At 51.4% G+C, this 17,091-nt stretch overlaps 2 protein-coding genes and 9 non-coding genes across 11 annotated transcripts; all 11 read left to right on the forward strand.

The window, feature by feature from the left end:
* Positions 1 to 139: 139 nt before the first annotated feature.
* RPL23 (ribosomal protein L23) lies at positions 140 to 2,895 on the forward strand. The gene is made up of 5 exons (XM_056362228.1): positions 140 to 254; positions 784 to 867; positions 1,659 to 1,787; positions 2,430 to 2,543; positions 2,765 to 2,895. Exons 1-5 carry the CDS (start codon positions 242 to 244, stop codon positions 2,845 to 2,847), a joined length of 423 nt encoding a protein of 140 aa, XP_056218203.1. The 5' UTR covers positions 140 to 241; the 3' UTR covers positions 2,848 to 2,895.
* LOC130160389 (small nucleolar RNA SNORA21) lies at positions 1,942 to 2,074 on the forward strand. The gene has a single exon (XR_008825989.1). It is a non-coding gene; the product is annotated as a small nucleolar RNA SNORA21 (small nucleolar RNA).
* A 2,144-nt stretch (positions 2,896 to 5,039) lies between the features above and the next one.
* On the forward strand, positions 5,040 to 5,111 carry TRNAC-GCA (transfer RNA cysteine (anticodon GCA)). The gene has a single exon. It is a non-coding gene; the product is annotated as a tRNA-Cys (tRNA).
* A 285-nt stretch (positions 5,112 to 5,396) lies between these two features.
* Positions 5,397 to 5,468, forward strand: TRNAC-GCA (transfer RNA cysteine (anticodon GCA)). The gene has a single exon. It is a non-coding gene; the product is annotated as a tRNA-Cys (tRNA).
* Positions 5,469 to 5,934: 466 nt separating this feature from the next.
* On the forward strand, positions 5,935 to 6,006 carry TRNAC-GCA (transfer RNA cysteine (anticodon GCA)). Its single transcript has one exon. It is a non-coding gene; the product is annotated as a tRNA-Cys (tRNA).
* A 374-nt stretch (positions 6,007 to 6,380) lies between these two features.
* On the forward strand, positions 6,381 to 6,452 carry TRNAC-GCA (transfer RNA cysteine (anticodon GCA)). The gene has a single exon. It is a non-coding gene; the product is annotated as a tRNA-Cys (tRNA).
* Positions 6,453 to 6,861: 409 nt separating this feature from the next.
* TRNAC-GCA (transfer RNA cysteine (anticodon GCA)) lies at positions 6,862 to 6,933 on the forward strand. Its single transcript has one exon. It is a non-coding gene; the product is annotated as a tRNA-Cys (tRNA).
* Positions 6,934 to 7,287: 354 nt separating this feature from the next.
* TRNAC-GCA (transfer RNA cysteine (anticodon GCA)) lies at positions 7,288 to 7,359 on the forward strand. The gene has a single exon. It is a non-coding gene; the product is annotated as a tRNA-Cys (tRNA).
* A 445-nt stretch (positions 7,360 to 7,804) lies between these two features.
* Positions 7,805 to 7,876, forward strand: TRNAC-GCA (transfer RNA cysteine (anticodon GCA)). Its single transcript has one exon. It is a non-coding gene; the product is annotated as a tRNA-Cys (tRNA).
* Positions 7,877 to 8,198: 322 nt separating this feature from the next.
* Positions 8,199 to 8,270, forward strand: TRNAC-GCA (transfer RNA cysteine (anticodon GCA)). Its single transcript has one exon. It is a non-coding gene; the product is annotated as a tRNA-Cys (tRNA).
* Positions 8,271 to 9,654: 1,384 nt separating this feature from the next.
* On the forward strand, positions 9,655 to 16,670 carry CWC25 (CWC25 spliceosome associated protein homolog). Its single transcript, XM_056362217.1, has 10 exons — positions 9,655 to 9,762; positions 10,150 to 10,322; positions 10,551 to 10,787; positions 11,503 to 11,572; positions 12,087 to 12,214; positions 12,452 to 12,521; positions 12,994 to 13,184; positions 13,753 to 13,836; positions 14,416 to 14,577; positions 15,818 to 16,670. The coding sequence occupies exons 1-10, from the start codon at positions 9,745 to 9,747 to the stop codon at positions 15,930 to 15,932; spliced, it is 1,248 nt and encodes a 415-aa protein (XP_056218192.1). The 5' UTR covers positions 9,655 to 9,744; the 3' UTR covers positions 15,933 to 16,670.
* Positions 16,671 to 17,091: the final 421 nt, after the last annotated feature.

Here is a 17,091-nt window from a genome sequence, read left to right on the forward strand (position 1 = left end):
CCCGTGGGGAGCGCAGCCCACCGTGGGGCGGCTGCCGCCTGTCCCCTCGCGGTGCTCCCGGTACCGGCGGGAGTGGGGGGGGGGGAGGGGGGGCGCGCTCCGCTCCCCGTCACCTCCGCGCGGCGCCGCGGGGCCCGGCCGCCACGTGAGGCGTGCTGGCCTTGGCACGTCACTTCCGGCGGCGCGGCGTACGGGCATATCCCGGCGTGCTCCGCGCCGGGCCTCCTCTTCCGGCCCCAAGATGTCCAAGCGAGGTGAGCCGGGGGCCGGGATCCGGCTCCATCCGCCGTCCCGCGGGGCTCGGGACCTGCGGCCGGCGTGGCTGTCCCGCTCCCGAGGCGGCGGGAGGACTGTGGGGACGGGATGGGGGGGATGGGGCGGCGGAGGAACGGGATGGGGGGATGCTTAGGGGACGTGGGGGTGGGGCCTGGGATGGGGGGGCTGGGGAGACGGGGCGGCGGGGGGACGAGATGGACAATGGGGGGACGGGGGGGCAGGATGGGGGGACAGGGCGGCAGGGGGACGGGATGGGGGGACACTGGGGGGACGGGGTGGCGGGGCGACACTGGGGGGACAGGGCGGTGGGGGGGGCGAGATGGGGGATAGGGTGGGAGGGGCAGGATGGTGGGACGCTGGGGGGACTGAATAGGGGGCTGGGGTGACAGGGAGACAGGATGGGGGGACACTGGGGGGACAGGGTGGGGGGAGGATGGGGCAGCAGGGGTCAGGCTGGGCTGGGGGACGCTCCGTCGTTCGGCTCTTAATTCTTTTCTCAACCCGCAGGACGCGGCGGTTCCTCCGGTGCCAAGTTCCGCATCTCCCTCGGTCTCCCGGTGGGAGCTGTGATCAACTGCGCCGACAACACGGGTGAGCGCGGCTGCGGCCCGGCTGGGAGCCCAGGAGCGCGGCGGCGGGAGTCGGGGAGCTGCCGGACATGGGGCGCTGCCGTGCCGCTGCTGCAGCGCTGCGTACCGGCACATCATCCTGCCTGCCCCGTTCCGTTTAGGCAGGGTTAGACCGTCCACACGTTTGCCGGTTACATCGCTGGGAAGCATCACATTGGTTCATTTCCCAAGAATAAGCGGCGCTGCGTTAATTAAGCATCACACATGTTCCTTACAGGTTAAGAAAACTTCTGTGGGTCTCAAACACCAGCAGACCCCGAGCTGGACCTCAGTTATTATTCCCTAGATGGGCTTGTCTTGACCACATTTCAGCTTCTTTTGGCAAGTTGGGTTTCAAATCCATCTTTGCAAGGGGATCTTTCATTTTAGCTCCTTCCTGGAATCACAGATTAACATTCCCTTAACGATACAATGTGCAGCTAACGTTTGCTGACGATTATCCATAAAAGTTATAGTGAAACAAACAGGCTGTAGTAATTGCACTGAAATGAACACAACAGGGTGGCAGCGGTCAGGAGACACCTGCTGTAATGCTGAAGGTGTTGGAAGAAGTTTGTAAAAAACCATTTTCCTTCTGAAAAGCTCTTGTTGGGTCTGTGCTTGTGGCTCAGTGAGATGTTGTGGAAGGAGACAGCAACGGTATCGCTTTTGGGTGAAGCGGCAGCCCGTGCTGTTCGCTTCAGTCGGTGATTCGACACGGGAAACGTCTTCCTGGATGGCCAGCTCTGTTAATGCCGGCGCTTCTCTCCGCAGGTGCCAAGAACCTGTACATCATCTCCGTGAAGGGGATCAAGGGACGCCTGAACAGGCTGCCGGCAGCCGGCGTGGGTGACATGGTGATGGCCACCGTCAAGAAAGGCAAACCAGAGCTGAGGAAGAAGGGTGAGTGCGGAGAGGAGCGGCGAGTCCTGCCGCACCGACGGGCAGCTCCTGCTGCAAGCCTGCCTGCGCTGTAGTGTCCCTCATCCGAGGGGAGCACGGTTCCTCCCTCAAACTGATCAGAAGGTGGGCCCCGAATCTTTGGAGCGTCACCTCCACCCTTCTGAAAAGCACTCGTTGGGTCTGTGTGCAGTGGCTCGGCGAGTTGTCGTGGAAGGGCAGAGCGAAGACATCGCTTTTGGGTGAAGTGGCAGCCTGTGCTGTTGATTTCAATCAGTGGTGTGACATTCGGCCGCGGGGGGAAGGAGGTCTGGTCCTGCTCTGGAGGGGAAGGGAGGAGTGTTTGCTGAGTATTGTCTGTGATTGGATGGTATATTTAGAAATAAAGGTGGAAAAGTGGAAAAACGCTAGATTGTCCCAAGCGTGGACGCAGCTGTAAGCGTTACACGATCAGTTTTAAGTCTATTACTGACTATAAACTGTAGCTTCTCTTAGCGAAGCACTGCAAATACACCGTGCAGAAAACCCTACGCTTGTGCACTGCATCAGGTGCTGCTGCAAAACGGTTCCCCTGGGGTATCTGTTCCCGGGACCGTGTGCTTAACGTGATGTTTCTGATACCAAGCTGTTCCTTTCTCTTTGCAGTCCATCCGGCGGTGGTAATTCGGCAGCGAAAATCGTACAGGAGAAAAGACGGGGTGTTCCTCTATTTTGAAGACAACGCAGGAGTGATAGTAAATAATAAAGGTGAAATGAAAGGTACGGACAAGGATCCCGTTATGCTGGGCAAAAGGGGGACATGGAGAGGGGTGGCAGGTCAGTGGTGCTGGTCGGAGGGCTGCGCTCTCCTGGGCAAAAGGACCCAGATTCTCCTCGGAGGGTGCGATTGGGTTGAACTAGTGTTTGTGTAAAAATGCTGCCCTGAAGCATCTCTGCACCTACTCGGGCCCCTAACGCGCTGTTGTCTCTTTCTTTCCCAGGCTCTGCAATCACAGGCCCTGTGGCTAAGGAGTGTGCGGATCTGTGGCCCAGGATCGCCTCCAATGCAGGAAGCATTGCATGAACGTGTTCATCTCTGTAGAGATAAAATAAAAGTCCTTGTACCAAAGAAGTAGTGTCTTTCTTGCCAAAGTGCTCTCCTCTGCTGAGCAGGACGAGTGTGACGATGAGGGAGTTAGTTCTGGGAGGTGTTTTTACAGAACTCTTGTGTGGATGTATACTTTGAGCAGGAAAATGGGATTTGGAGTTTTAATATCCAGTGATGAGTCTTTTTTTTTTTTTTTTTTTTTTTTTTTCCTTCAGGCAGGTTCCTGTACTAGTGGAAAATAGCTGGAAGGGGGTTGCACTGGAATGAGTTAAATTTCAGCAATATTGCCTGAATTGATCCAGTTGATGTATGCAGGGATAGAAACTGGGCGGTGTCTATAAAAGCTGCTACAAGAAGCCTTTGTACAGAGGCTTGCCAAATTGTAGGTCTGGAATTTTCTTCCAGGGTGGGCAATTTAACCGCTTAGAGATACTGGTCTGATTCGAGGGGGAGGGGTGTGGGTGTGGGAAACTGCTTGAAAGTGATCTGTGCCTTGAGCTGTGGAGTTGTGGCCACTGGGATCTAAAGAATGTTTCTTCGACCTTGCTGAAGTCATGCAAGGACACATCAAGCCCCACTGCTGTTGGCTGAGGTAGTGGCTGAAGCACGTGCCTCAACCTTCCATCAGTGGTGAAACAGGTCGCTGATTGCTAATCGCAAGTAGAAGGTCTGATCTGAACTTGCAAGATCAGCTGAAAAGCTTCGAGGTGGGAGTTGGAAGGTACGTCTGTGCAAAAGCTTGTGCTGTGTCAAGTCGCTGGTGGTTTTCCCGGTGTTCCTCTGGCTGCAGCAGAGAACGTCTGGATGTAAGCTGCAGGTTGGCGTGTTTTGTGGTGCTGCTGGAGGGGCAGGGAGGCTGCCTTGGACCTGGGCTTGCGGGTGGAAATGGGGGGGACTTTCTCCTGGATATCGTGGCCCTCGTGCCCTGCTCTCAGCACTGGCTGTGACACCCAGGTCAGGGAGCCCCTGGTGTGCTCCGGGCTTCGATCCACCCTGGCACATAGCTGATCCCACGGTCACTTTTCCCTTTGCTTAGAGATTCCTGATCCTTCTCTGCTATCCCCGATGCCTTTAGAGCAGAGGAAGAAGGGTGGTGAACGGACCAAAGACTTGGAGTTACTTGTAGCACAGACACAAATAATGACGTACAAGAGCAGCAGGGTCTCGCAGTGATTTGTAAAGCGTTTTTAAACAGATCTTTGGCCTATCCAACATGAATCTGCAAAATATTGTGCCCTAAAATTTGTTTCTTGAGGCATTCCCACTGGATAATGTGCTGTGTGTTGGCAGCAGCTGGAGGGGGGGAACATGGAAAAGGATTTGACACGGATTGAGGGCCACTCTCTTCTCTCCAGGCTGTTCCACAGAGCAGGTGAGCGAGTGGTCGTGGCTTCTTCCCAGCAGACCTGGAACCCCTGGAAGGGTACAGCGGGCGCTCGGGCTGTCGCCGCAGCATTCCAGACCTGCGGCTGGAGTTGATCTCTTTCCTTCTGAGCGGTGGCCATCTTTCCAGTCCGGTGGTGATGAAGGAGCTGTTCCTCAGACCTGGGGAGAGATGCAGAGACCTGCTTATGAGTAAGGAACCACTGCTAGAATAAAGGTCTTTTCCCTTGATCTATTTTAACAGCTTGTGCTGGATTTTTGATGTGGGAAGACTCTTCCTGAGGCAGAGCACAGCACGGTAGTTGGATGAAGCACTTTGGGTGTTTCTTTTTTTTGGTGTCCCCTGCTTTTGGGCTGCCAGTCAGAGAAGGCAAGAGAGGCTGTGGGCAGGGAGGGAGGTGTGGCAGTAGTGCCTCTGCGAGGCTGGTGTGCTGTCTAATGGCAGGGCACACCCCCGAGACCAAAGAAAGGTGCAGCCAGGTGCCTTCAGCGGTGTTTTGAAGTCAGTGTTTCCGAGCAGTCTTTTTTTTTTTTTTTTTTCTCCTCCACAATGGGATGTTTTTGAGAAAGGTAACCCAGGTATCTATGAGCTTGGCAGCCAGGAGCCTGGTTTTTAAGTGTTGGAAAGAGACCTGGGGGGGGTGTAAAGGCAAAAGGCAGGGTAATGAGAGGGCTGGCGCGCGTGCGAGGCAGCGGTGCAGGTGTGGCGAGGGCAGGTGGTGGAATGCAGCCAAGCCACCTTGTCACTGCCCAGATGGAGCCGTACCGGGCAGCCTTGTGCAAGTGGGGGTATAGCTCAGGGGCAGAGCATTTGACTGCAGATCAAGAGGTCCCCGGTTCAAATCCGGGTGCCCCCTCCCTTTTTCCCCCTTTTCCCCCCCCAAAAAAGTGGGTTTGGAGCTCCTTGTTCTAATGCTTTTCCCATAAACTACCTGCAGGCTCTGGCCTCTGGCGGGTGGCTGGCCAGAGGGGGAGAAGAACATTCCCACAGGAGCAGTGGGGTGTTTGTGAGGAACGAGAGGAGTATTTCAGGAGAAGCTGCTGCTTTTGCTGGGATTAATTAGCCAAGCTGTGCTATGATACTAATTAAGGAGAGCTGCTAATGAAGAGGAGAACTTGTGCCGGGGAGCCATGCCCAGGCAGGGGGTATAGCTCAGTGGTAGAGCATTTGACTGCAGATCAAGAGGTCCCCGGTTCAACTCCGGGTGCCCCCTCCCTTTCCACTTTTTTCTTGGAATTTTGGGATGCGTGGTCCCTGGAAGGTGAACTCCCAACATCAGCTCAACCTCCTCTCCTATTAATTCTTCTGTCACTATACAGTCAGAGCTGGAAAGGGTGGGGAAAAAGGTTCAAAGACGCTAAGGCAGCTGCTGTGTCAGGTTGTGGGGTACTCAGGTTGTGGGGTACTCAGGTTGTGGGGTACTCAGGTTGTGGGGTACTCGGAGCGCAGCCCACCGCGGGGAGAGGACACGGAGCTGCAGAGAAACTGGGCCAAGGTCACCTGGGGAACGAGGTATGGAGGCGGCATCTGTCTTGTGCTGGAGTCCGATAACTCCATGTCTTTTCTGCTGTTTTGTTTTGCAATTTCTGCAGCAGGATATGATTCCTGTGGGATCAAGGTCAAAGACCGGGGAAGAACAAACTAAATGTTTTGTCGGTGGGTTGGCTGGTGCTGTGCCAGGGGGTATAGCTCAGTGGTAGAGCATTTGACTGCAGATCAAGAGGTCCCTGGTTCAACTCCAGGTGCCCCCTCTTTTTCACCTCCTGCAACCGTCCTTTTGCCAAAATTTTGGGCACCAAAGGATGGGGAGCTCTTCTGGGCTCTTGTGAGTTGCGCTGTGCAGGGAATGCAGGTACCTGAGCTCCGTTAGTGAAGGACCCGAGGCCCTGACTGTTTGGAAACTGCAGGGGTTCTGCACTGTGTGAGTAAGTCCTCCCTGTGTGTCCTTTCCTCTGTTAATTCTGTGTCCTAATTGTATTTATCCCATGTAACTCCCCGTACAGCCTTTGGCAGGCGCATTAAGGGGCAGAGGGGGCTGTCGAGTCAAAGAGTCAAAGCAGCGGGGCTAGAAACCTCATTTTATGCAGAAACATTTTAAAAATCTCCTCGCACAGGCACTGTGCCGGGGGGTATAGCTCAGTGGCAGAGCATTTGACTGCAGATCAAGAGGTCCCTGGTTCAACTCCAGGTGCCCCCTTTGAATTGTGCTTTTTCCAGGGAAAAACTGAGGAGCATTCCTTGCTTTTAGCTCCGCTGGGCTCAGGCTGTGCCCAGAAGGACCCTCAACTTCCATATGTAAGATACTGAGCGCTCATCCTAACACTTCCTGCTAAAACCATTACCTGTGACGGTGATGAAGCAAAGACATAACGTTCCCTGCTTGGCCCTAACAGCAATTGTCGTTTTCATCGAGTTTGGGTGCATAATTACACCCTGTCCACGTGTTTTTGTACTCCAGATTGTATGCAGTAACTTTCTGTGCCCAGTTTTGCTTGTACGTGAGCGTGCGGAAGAGGGTGCCGGCATATAGCACAATCTGAACAGTGGACGGGAAACCTGCGCTGCGTAGTAAGATTTTTATTGCTCCTTGTAGTAGCTCTAACTCAGGGGGTATAGCTCAGTGGCAGAGCATTTGACTGCAGATCAAGAGGTCCCTGGTTCAACTCCAGGTGCCCCCTCTTTTTCTTCTCCTGCAACCATCCTTTTGCCAAAATTTTGGGCACCGAAGGAAGGTGGAGGCCCGTGCTTGGCTCTTGTGAGTTGCGCTGTGCAGCGAGGGTTGCTTTCTGAGCTTCAGGATCGGAGGTGCTGAGGCTGTGACTGTTTGGAAGGTGCAGGGGGCTGGGCAGTGTGCAAGCAACTACTACCTGTTTGTGTGTACTTGGCTCATTTCTCTGTAGTAATTGTCTGCATACACTTTGGCAGCTACACTAAGATGCACGGGGTTTGTCAGGTAACAGTCTAACCAGTGGACATACTCGCATAGAAAAACAAGATTATTTTAAAAATGTCCTCGCACAGGTGCTGTGCCAGGGGGTATAGCTCAGTGGCAGAGCATTTGACTGCAGATCAAGAGGTCCCTGGTTCAACTCCAGGTGCCCCCTCTTTTTTCATCTCCTGCAACCGTCCTTTTGCCAAAATTTTGGGCACCAAAGGATGGGGAGCTCTTCTGGGCTCTTGTGAGTTGCGCTGTGCAGGGAATGCAGGTACCTGAGCTCCGTTAGTGAAGGACCCGAGGCCCTGACTGTTTGGAAACTGCAGGGGTTCTGCACTGTGTGAGTAAGTCCTCCCTGTGTGTCCTTTCCTCTGTTAATTCTGTGTCCTAATTGTATTTATCCCATGTAACTCCCCGTACAGCCTTTGGCAGACGCATTAAGGGGCAGAGGGGGCTGTCGAGTCAAAGAGTCAAAGCAGCGGGGCTAGAAACCTCATTTTATGCAGAAACATTTTAAAAATCTCCTCGCACAGGTGCTGTGCCTGCTTGTAGTAGCTCCTAACTCAGTAGTAGTAGCTCCTAACTCAGTAGCTCCTCATAGTAGCCCTAACTCAGGGGGTATAGCTCAGTGGTAGAGCATTTGACTGCAGATCAAGAGGTCCCTGGTTCAACTCCAGGTGCCCCCTCTTTTTTCATCTCCTGCAACTGTCCTTTTGCCAAAATTTTGGGCACTGAAAGTAAGTGGCTGCTCTTGGCTCTCGTGAGTTGTGCTGTGCAGGAAAGGTTGGTTTCTGAACTCCATTATTGCAGGTACCGAGCCCGTGGCTATTCGGAAACTGCAGGGGTTCTGCACTGTGTAACTACTAATTGTATTTATCATATGTAACTCCCTGTACAGCCTTTGGCAGGTGCGTTAAGGCGCTCAGGCGCTATGAAGTTGAAGAGTCAAACCAGTGGACACAAACTTGTCTCTATTCCATGTAAACATGTTAAAAATCCCTTGTGCTGGGGGGTATAGCTCAGTGGCAGAGCATTTGACTGCAGATCAAGAGGTCCCTGGTTCAACTCCAGGTGCCCCCTCTTTTAGCTCGTTTTTCACCCTTTCTGCTTCCAGAATCACCTCACAGAGGATGGAGAGAGTTTCTTAACCCTCCAAAGTCTTGGAAATCACTTGATGATCTGCTGCCAAGCACAAATTCAGACTTTGCCATTCTCCTCCTCTCCTGAATACTGCACGTACACACAACTAAGGTGGCTCAGTGGAGGTGCTGCTGGTCTAGTTTTTCCTGTCTGAGTAACTGCCGTTAATTTAAACAGCAAACAGCAGGGATAACGCCGTTCTAGAGGCAGGGATCACTGCGGAGTTGCCTTCTGAAGGGAGCTGGGGCAGTGATGCAGGAACCAGCTTGTGGTTGGGCTGTTGAGAGGCCAGGTGGCTGCCTCTCCCAACCCCCGCCCGGGGGCTCGAACCCTGGACCTCCGGCCCCGCAGGCGGATGCTCTGCCCCTGAGCCACGCCCCCGGCGCGGGGCCGGCTGGGTGGGGGTTGGGGGCGGGGGGGCGGGGGGAGGTGGCTCAGGGGCAACGCGCCGGGCTGGGAACTCGGAGGTCATCGGTTCTAACCCAGCCCCGGGCAGCGCCGTAGGCAACGGGTGCACGGCGGGGCTCTGGAAACGCCCCCCCCCCCCCCCCCCCGCAGGAGCAGTTTGAACAGCGTTAGCCTGAGGAAGAGACATCACTGCACATTCCTGTCACTGTAACGCCCTGCCAAACCTGCCCCGTGAATAATTACGTGCTATTCAAATTATGAACCCTCATTTCCAGGCACTTTTTTGGGGTGGCTTCTACTAACGTCACTGGAAACGTGCTCACATCTTGAAGCCAGTGAAAACAAACTGCTTGTTCATCTTGCGAGTAGAATAGTGTGGACAAAGAATGATTAAGACGATGGAGCCTTACAGTGGGAGTGTTAGGCTTACAGTTAGGCATTTTGGAGGGAGGGATTTTTTCTTTTTTCTTCTGCTGAGCCCGGGTGGCCCCAGAGCCGCAGCCAGCAGCCGGGTGTGTTCAGCAGGCAGAGCCGCTTTCACACACACCAACGTCCTTCAGCCGCATGTGGCCGAAACCTTTGCACGGCGACACCCCAATTTCAGTTACAGCCCCCAGGGGTAGAGACCACTGATGTGGGAAAGTAATGAAAACAACCTGCAGGCCCGGTCACTGCGGCCCCGGGCCTTGTCCCTACGGGACCGGCGGCGCCTGGAGCTCCGCACCCGCAGGAGCGGGGAGCCTCGACTCTCCACGCCGTTCAACCGGCTCCGTTACCTGGGCAGCTCACGCTAGTGCGCTCAGTCTTTCCGTTTTCCCTAGCGAACGGGGCCCCGGCTGCGCCCTGCTCTGCTCCGCTGCCTTCGGCCGCCATCTTGCCGGCCGCCCTCAGCGCCGCGGCGGAAGTGACGTGTTCGCCCCACGCGGCGCGGAACAGGCGGTGGCGCGCGACTGTGACGCACTTCCTGGCCCGGTAGCGGCGGGGAAGCACTCGTCCGGCGGCCGCGATGGGGGGAGGCGACCTGGTGAGGAGCGGCCGGGGCTCGGGCGGCGCTGAGCTGGGCTGTGAGGGGCGGAGGGCCTGTCCCGGGGCTCCGGGAACCGGCCGGGGCGCGGGCGGGCGGGCGGCGGCCCCGGGACGCGCGGGTTCGGCGGGGCCTGCGGCCGTTCCCCGCTCCCAGGACGCGCGGGACCTTCGGGGCCTACGGCCGTTCCCCGGTCCCGACGCGTCTCGGTGGGGCGGGACTGAGCGGGTGGAGCTGTCCGGGCCTCGACGCCGGCGTGGGAAGGCTGCGGGCTGGCACGGCTCGGAGCGGGCCCTTCCCCAGGGCCGGCGGCTCGGGCAGGTGGCCCCCCATTAACGGTGCCGGTGCGGTCTCTTCCCCCCCCCCCCCCCCCCGCGCGCCCCGCAGAACCTGAAGAAGAGCTGGCACCCCCAGACGCTGCGCAATGTTGAGAAGGTGTGGAAAGCCGAGCAGAAGCATGAAGCCGAGCGGAAGAAGATCGAGGAGCTGCAGCGGGAGCTGCAGGAGGAGCGAGCGCGGGAGGAGATGCAGCGATATGCTGAGGATATGGGCACTGTCAGGTGAGGGGGTGCGGGGGCCCCCCAGACCAGTGGGACCCAGCCCTGGCTACCCTCGGCAGGGCAAGCACTTGCTGATGAGGTCTTGCAGGTGCTCCTGGTGTTCCTGAGAGCGCCGTGGATTTCGTGGCCTTGACAATGAAATATTTCCACCCACCTTCATAAACCACTGCCTTAAAACGTAGTTTTACAGCTGTAAGAAGGAAAATAAGATGGTCTTATTTGCAACAGGAAAAGAGAAGAGAAGCTGGAATGGATGTACCAGGGTCCTGGTGGCATGGTGAACAGAGAAGAATATCTTATGGGTCGCCCCGTGGACAAATATGTCTTTGAGAAGACAGAAGACAAGGATGCGGGCTGTTCCAATGAGACAGGACTTCTCCCAGGCTCCATTTTTGCCAAGACGGGTGCCAATTCGGTCCTGGATATGGCAAACAAAATCCGGGAGGATCCACTTTTCATGATAAGGTACTAAACGATGGAGCTGAAAGCAGGGGTAGAGGAGGCAAAGCATCAGTATTAGCAGCTCGCTAACAACTATCTTATTTATATTTGTAAAGACTGCTGTTATATGTTTCTCGAAAGCTACATCTGCCTGTTTGTGAGCTCTAGGCTGTAGGTGGCAGTCCTGGCCGTGGAGAGGGCACTAGCATCTTGCACGACTGGTAGGGTTTTTGGTTGTGTGTTCTAGACACAGCAACGGAACATCAAATAACATATTTGAGTCGGTTTGCTGCTTTGGGGTAACTTTGCTGATCTGATTTCAAATCAAAGCTTTTGTGATCTGAAGGAGCTGGTGATCATCATACAGGTCATCTAGCTGTAAGTTGCTAAATACGTACGGCAAATGCAAAGATTGTTATTGCACATTGGTTCATCCTTACCAGCTTAGCTCACCCTTTTATGTGTATGTGATTGTGTCTGCTCTGAGAGTTCAGGCATTCAGTAACGTTGTAGGCAGACTGATGGTAACAGAACAAATTTTTGTTTACCCTACTATGTGCACTCCAAAGTGGAGAAGAAAAGGGCGCACTCCTCCTTAGTTGCATCTGTGTTGCCAAATGTACAAAACTTGCCTGTTTTCCTGTTTTATGTTTTTAGAGCTTGTGCTTGGTTGGTATCTTTCACAAAAATAGTATGTTTTCACTTGTTTGACAATAGTAACTTTTCTTTTCTGCTTTAGAAAGAGGGAGGAGGAAAAGAAGAGAGAAGTTTTGAATAATCCTGTTAAAATGAAGAAAATCAAAGAATTGGTAGGTGTATCTCAGTACTTCCTTACAGACTGAAAGCACAGAAGACACTGGATCAAGGAGAGGATCATAGGTCAAAGTTAGCATTATTTAAGATAAAGAGCTAAGTTCCACTTCCTGATTCTTCACAGAAAAACAAAATAAATTCAGCTTCCTCTAATCCTGATATAATAGAACAAGGTTCTTTATCAGTTGCTCAGCAGGAATTAATTCATCTTCCTTTCAAGTTCAGTGTTATTTTACTCTTCCTGCTCTTCTGGTGTGCTTTTTTTAAGCTAGTGGTTAATTGTTGATTTACTACCTCACAGTGATTGCAGACATAGCATTTGACATGAGCTGGTACCAAACTGACAGTAGAGAAAACTCCCCTAGTTTTGAGAGAGGACCTTGTAAAATGGTTTAGGTTTTGTTCCAGGAGCCTTTCCACAGAGAACTTTTGTTACTTTGCCTTGTGATAGTGACTGCCCAAGTGTAGACGCAGTAATTATTACTAATGAAATGGTCTTTTGCTTTATAGCTGCAAAACAGTTTAGATAAAAAAGAGAAAAAGAAGAAGAAAGAGAAGAAGAAGAAGCACAAGAAACATCGACGTCGCAGTTCTAGCAGTGAAAGTGACAGCAGTGATGAGGAGCGAAGCAAAAATAAGTATGTTTTGAGGTTTTATAGTAAAAAAAATTTGTTTGTTGGTTGTCTCGTTTTCGTGTCTTCTTCAGATCTTCTCATTGAGTCTTTTTTTTCTGATTAACACTATTATTTGGCCTAAATGTTTCTGTGTTGTTACTTCATTGGTTACATCATAACGTTATTTTTATGACATTTTGATGTTAAAAAAATATTCCTGAATTTATCTGCTCCAGAAGTACTATTCTGTTTTCTCTTTAGGTCTCAGAAGAGGATGAACAGTTCCTCCTGGAAACTTGCTCCTTCCAAAGTCCCAGGATACGGTTTACAAGTACGTTTCACACCGCTGTTTGGGTAGCAAGTGCCCTGAGTTAGGGAAGAGCAGGAGTTCTGGCAGTTTGTTGGAAGACTGCTTCACCAGCTAGAAGAGGATTGTGAGGGGGTCATGATATAATAAAGCTTAAATTCAATTTGGAGCCATCTAAGTCTTGAAACTGAAGTTGTTCAGATCCTGGTAGCACTCCTATCTGCTCTGAATTCAAATTCAGCTTTATTTCGTTTCTCTTCACAGAGTTACTCATCTGTTTAAATATGCTGCTTGACTGCCTTGGCACTTTAGTTTACTGAACATTGTACAGAAATAATCTTTTAGGACACAGGTGTTAATGCAAACCTAGGGGGGAGATAAGGTAACCCAAACCACAGTGTACACTCCTTCCTGCACTTCGCCTGGTCTGAGGTCTCCTGTCGTCTTCCATCGTTATGCTCTTACATCTCTCCTGAAAGATACTTTTGAATTCCAGGTTAGAGACGCAGACCAGAGCCACAGGTCTCGGAGCTCTCCAGCTGCCGGCCAGGAACGGGCCTCCCACAAGCACCGGCATCGCTCCAGGTCCAGGAGCCAATCCCACTCTCCTCAGAGACGCTCTAGCAAGAAGAATTCCGAACAATCTGGATGCAGGGGGTCAAGATCTCCTTCTAGACACAGTAAACAGTGAGTGTGGCTAACCTGGATAACGTAAACCTAGGGCTGCTGGTGGGTTCGTTCTCTAGAATCAAAATCCCTCTTAGTCAGTCTCCTTCTACCACATCAGTGTTCTGGTCACGTTGTTGCTCGGTTCTGGGTGTAAAGGCAGGAGCTGTGCGACTGCAAGAGTGCAGGAGTGCACAGGTTAGCTCCTGGAGGGGACGTGGCACTTTTCATTTGGGATACCCTCTTTCTAGGTATCTTTCAAATATTGCTTGTAATTGTGCTTTATTTGGGCTACCAATTCTCTTTAAAAGGTATTTATAATTGTTGAATTATCCTTACTAAATGCCAATAAAATGAGGTTCCGGGTGCGTATTGTTTGCTGATGAAATAAAGAAAACAGAGTGAAAAACAGATGGAAATTTACAGTACATTAAGAGTCATTAGAATTTGTTTTCAAAGCAAACAGGGAACAGTCATGCAGATATGGGAAATACCTTGGTGTCAGAATGTATACAAAAAATCCGGGGAAGGTTTAGAGGTGTGATAACGTATGTTCATCTGTTCTAATAAGGGTATTTCTGGGTTACAGACATAGTCGGGAGGAGAAAGGGAGAGCTAGAAGCCCTTCCCCTAAAAAGAGCTATCGACGCCAGCATACTCCAGGTTACACAAGGTGAGCAAAGGATGGAAGTTGCCCTGGTGATTTTGAAACAGCTGGGTGTAATCTGTGAACCAAATTTTATTCTGTTAACTAAAGTAGATTGGCTCGAATGTCCAGAAAGTCGGACAGAGAGTCCTAAAGTGCTCAGTTTGCTTGATTGTTAGTTAACACCTTGGACAGCTTCCCAAACCAACTCGCATGGTTGCTGGTTCTCCTTGTGTCTCGCATCACTGTGCAAGGCATTAATGTGAAGTCAGTCTTTGTCCGGTGGACTGTTAATTGGAAGCATTCTGTTTCACTGTCATCAGGAAAATATGACCTTGACAGCATCATCTTACCGGACAATTAAAAACTAGAAGGCTGAAAAGAGCGAGAAAACAGACTTGCTAGGGGTATGGTAAAGCAGAACATTTAGACATGTACTTACCAGCTTTGCTGATTGGCTACCGAAGGAAAAAACTTGTTAAACACCCATAGTTTTGGGGATTGTAAATCATCCCCAAAATTATTTGGGATGTAAATCATCCCCAAAATGAGGGGGGTGGGGTGCAGCGTGCTATCCGTTCGCAGCAGTGGTGTTTTTCTACACAGAAAGATCTCGCCAGAGGAACTAGAGCGTAAACGCCAGGAAATGATGGAAAATGCCAAGTGGCGGGAAGAGGAGAGAGCAAACAACCTCAGGAAACACCGAAAGGAGGAGGAGCTGGAGAGGGAACTGGAGAAACTCGACTCCCGAGATGGAAAGTTCTTCAAGTGAGTGTCTTTTATCATCTGCTTTTTCATTCAAGGGAAATATAGGCCACAGCTTCTGAGGAGCGAGTGGTGGCCTCAGTGTTTGAGGTGTTTCAGATTATGGTAGAAGATCCCTCTCTACTGTATTTTACAGTAGAACTGGTGACATCTTCTGTTCTCAGATTCTCTCCTTAACCCAAAAGATAGCAATTTTTATGATGGCCTTAGTAGTCAGAATCGGAAACCAGTCATCACTTATATTTTTTTGCCTACCTGTAGAAACGCCTAGTAGTATTTTACACGCAGGTATTAAAAAGTTCTCGGTTTTCAGGAGTTTGCAACAGGTTTAGACTGGCAATTCCACCGGGAATCTGTGTACCCAGAGCCTTTGGGACTGAAACCTGTGCTCAGCAAGAAGTAAGACCATTTCTAAACACACTGTGGTAACCTACAGTCCCTTGTGCACGTGGCAGGCAAAGGAAGCTGGAGTGGCACAAGGCCTGGTGGGGGAAAGATCCTCTGGCAGCATTACGTATGGCAGAGCTGCTGCAGCACGGTATTCTCCAGGCTCTGTAAATTCATCGTAAATAATAAAACTTAATTCCTGAAGCTGCCCAGAGCTGAGATCCCATAAGGATGGCTTAAAATCACAGTAGATTTTTCTCCATAAGTGAAATCTCTTGTGGAGAGAGATTAGTGTGTGTTTCCCTGTGCAGAAGCAACTGGTTGAGCCAACACAAACTTTGTGTTTATTGGCGAGGGAGGTGGGCACGAGGAAATCCGGCAGCAAAACACAGCAACGTGATCTGAAGTAGTAAAAGAAAGCAAGTGGTCACAAGGATCCCTTCTCTCTCCTGTAGCTAATGTAGTCATTTACAGCGTGAGCTCTGGCATTCGGGCTCCCCAAGGACTGCTGCCCTCAGTGCAGGAACACGTTGCTTTTCCTTCGTTTGCTTCACAGAAAGCAACCAAGTCCCCTGTGCCGGATGCGTTTGTAATTAACGGTTAGTTATATTTGGAAGACGGAGGAGATTTGAGAGCTAGTGAAAATATATTTCTGAGCACTGACCTTAAATGAGGCGTTGAATCTGTCACAAGCCAAACTAAAAGGTACTTGATTCTTTCAGTGGAGGCTTCAATAGAAAATTGCTGGTTTCTATGTTAATTTTGGTAGATGACTTGGGGATGGTGAATCCTGCTAGAAGTGATGTAATGTTTGGAAAGAGATTCTGATTTCTTTCTTTGGTTCAATTTTCTGCAGTCGCTTAAAACTGGAGAGTGCATCTACTTCCACCCTAGAAGATCGAGTGAAACGAAACATCTACTCCCTTCAGAGGACTCCTGCTGCCTTGGAAAAAAACTTTATGCAGAGATGAAACTTGGTCTTCCTCTGCTCCTATGCAGGAGTTAAATGGATGCTGATTCCCAAAGGTGAGAGACCTCCAGCACAGACTCGCTGCTCCCTACAGGAACAGTTTCCATCTCCCAGAGAGGCGCTGGATTTCTGTGCTGCAGCCCACAGCGTGTTCCGAACTTGGGGCATTTTGAATACATTTGTAATGAGTATGACCTTGCAAGCAAACCTTTGCTGGAGAACTCGTGAGCCTTTATATTCTATTTTTAATGTATTGCCAGGTCTTTTCCTTCTCTCTTCACCTTGACTGGTATCACTTTTGTATATTGTTATAACCAAATTATGCCAGCTGGTAACTGCTTTCTACATCGGGCAGATTGTCCGAGCTCTTTGTGTGACAGAGCAAAAAGACCTATTTTTGTTAGTACTTAAATATCAGAGCAGAACAAATTGACATGCACGATAATTTCATGGAATTTGATAAAAGTTACGTGAGTAACAGACAAAATCCTGTTCGATAACTGTCACCGTTTCAGATGTGTGTTTGGAGTGTGATCTTAGATGAGTCTGCAAAATATCTGTAGCCGTTACTTGGTTGCTTGCAGATTTGAATGGGGTTTGACCCAAAGGAGGCTGCTTCGAAGGGAAACGAGCTGATACAGCAAATATTTCTCTGGGAATTTGTAATGTAAGTAATGTGTATATGTACAGCAGTGTAGATGTATTATTATTATTTTTTAAATTAAGAATTTTACTGTCATTTTTAAACGTTCTTTGTGGCTTTTTGGGGGGTGGGAGGGACAGGGGTGAGCACCCCTGTCAAAGGGACGGGTGTGTGAGGGCCTGGGAGGCGGTGGCTGCCCCTTGGCGGGGTTCTCGCGGCCCCGGTACCGGCGGGCTCGGCCCCGCTCCCCGCGCAGCCCCGGCCCCTTTCCTCGCCCTTTAAACGGCGGCCTGTGACGTGCGGAGCAGCCCATTCATAATTCCAGGCGCCTCGCTGCTTATTGGCCCGCTGGCAGCGGGGCGTGGTCTGGGCGGGTACGTCACGCCAACTGGGCGAGACCATCTCCGGGAAGAGGAGGAAGGAAGGAGGCTTTCTTTCCCCTCCCTCTCCCTCCGCCCAGCCCTGCCCGCTGTTCCCTCTCTCAGCCCAAGCCGTGCTGCGGTTCTTCCCGTTCCTA

The sequence above is a fragment of the Falco biarmicus genome, chromosome 17 (genome assembly GCF_023638135.1).
Source record: "Falco biarmicus isolate bFalBia1 chromosome 17, bFalBia1.pri, whole genome shotgun sequence".
Classification (NCBI taxonomy): Eukaryota; Metazoa; Chordata; class Aves; order Falconiformes; family Falconidae; genus Falco; species Falco biarmicus.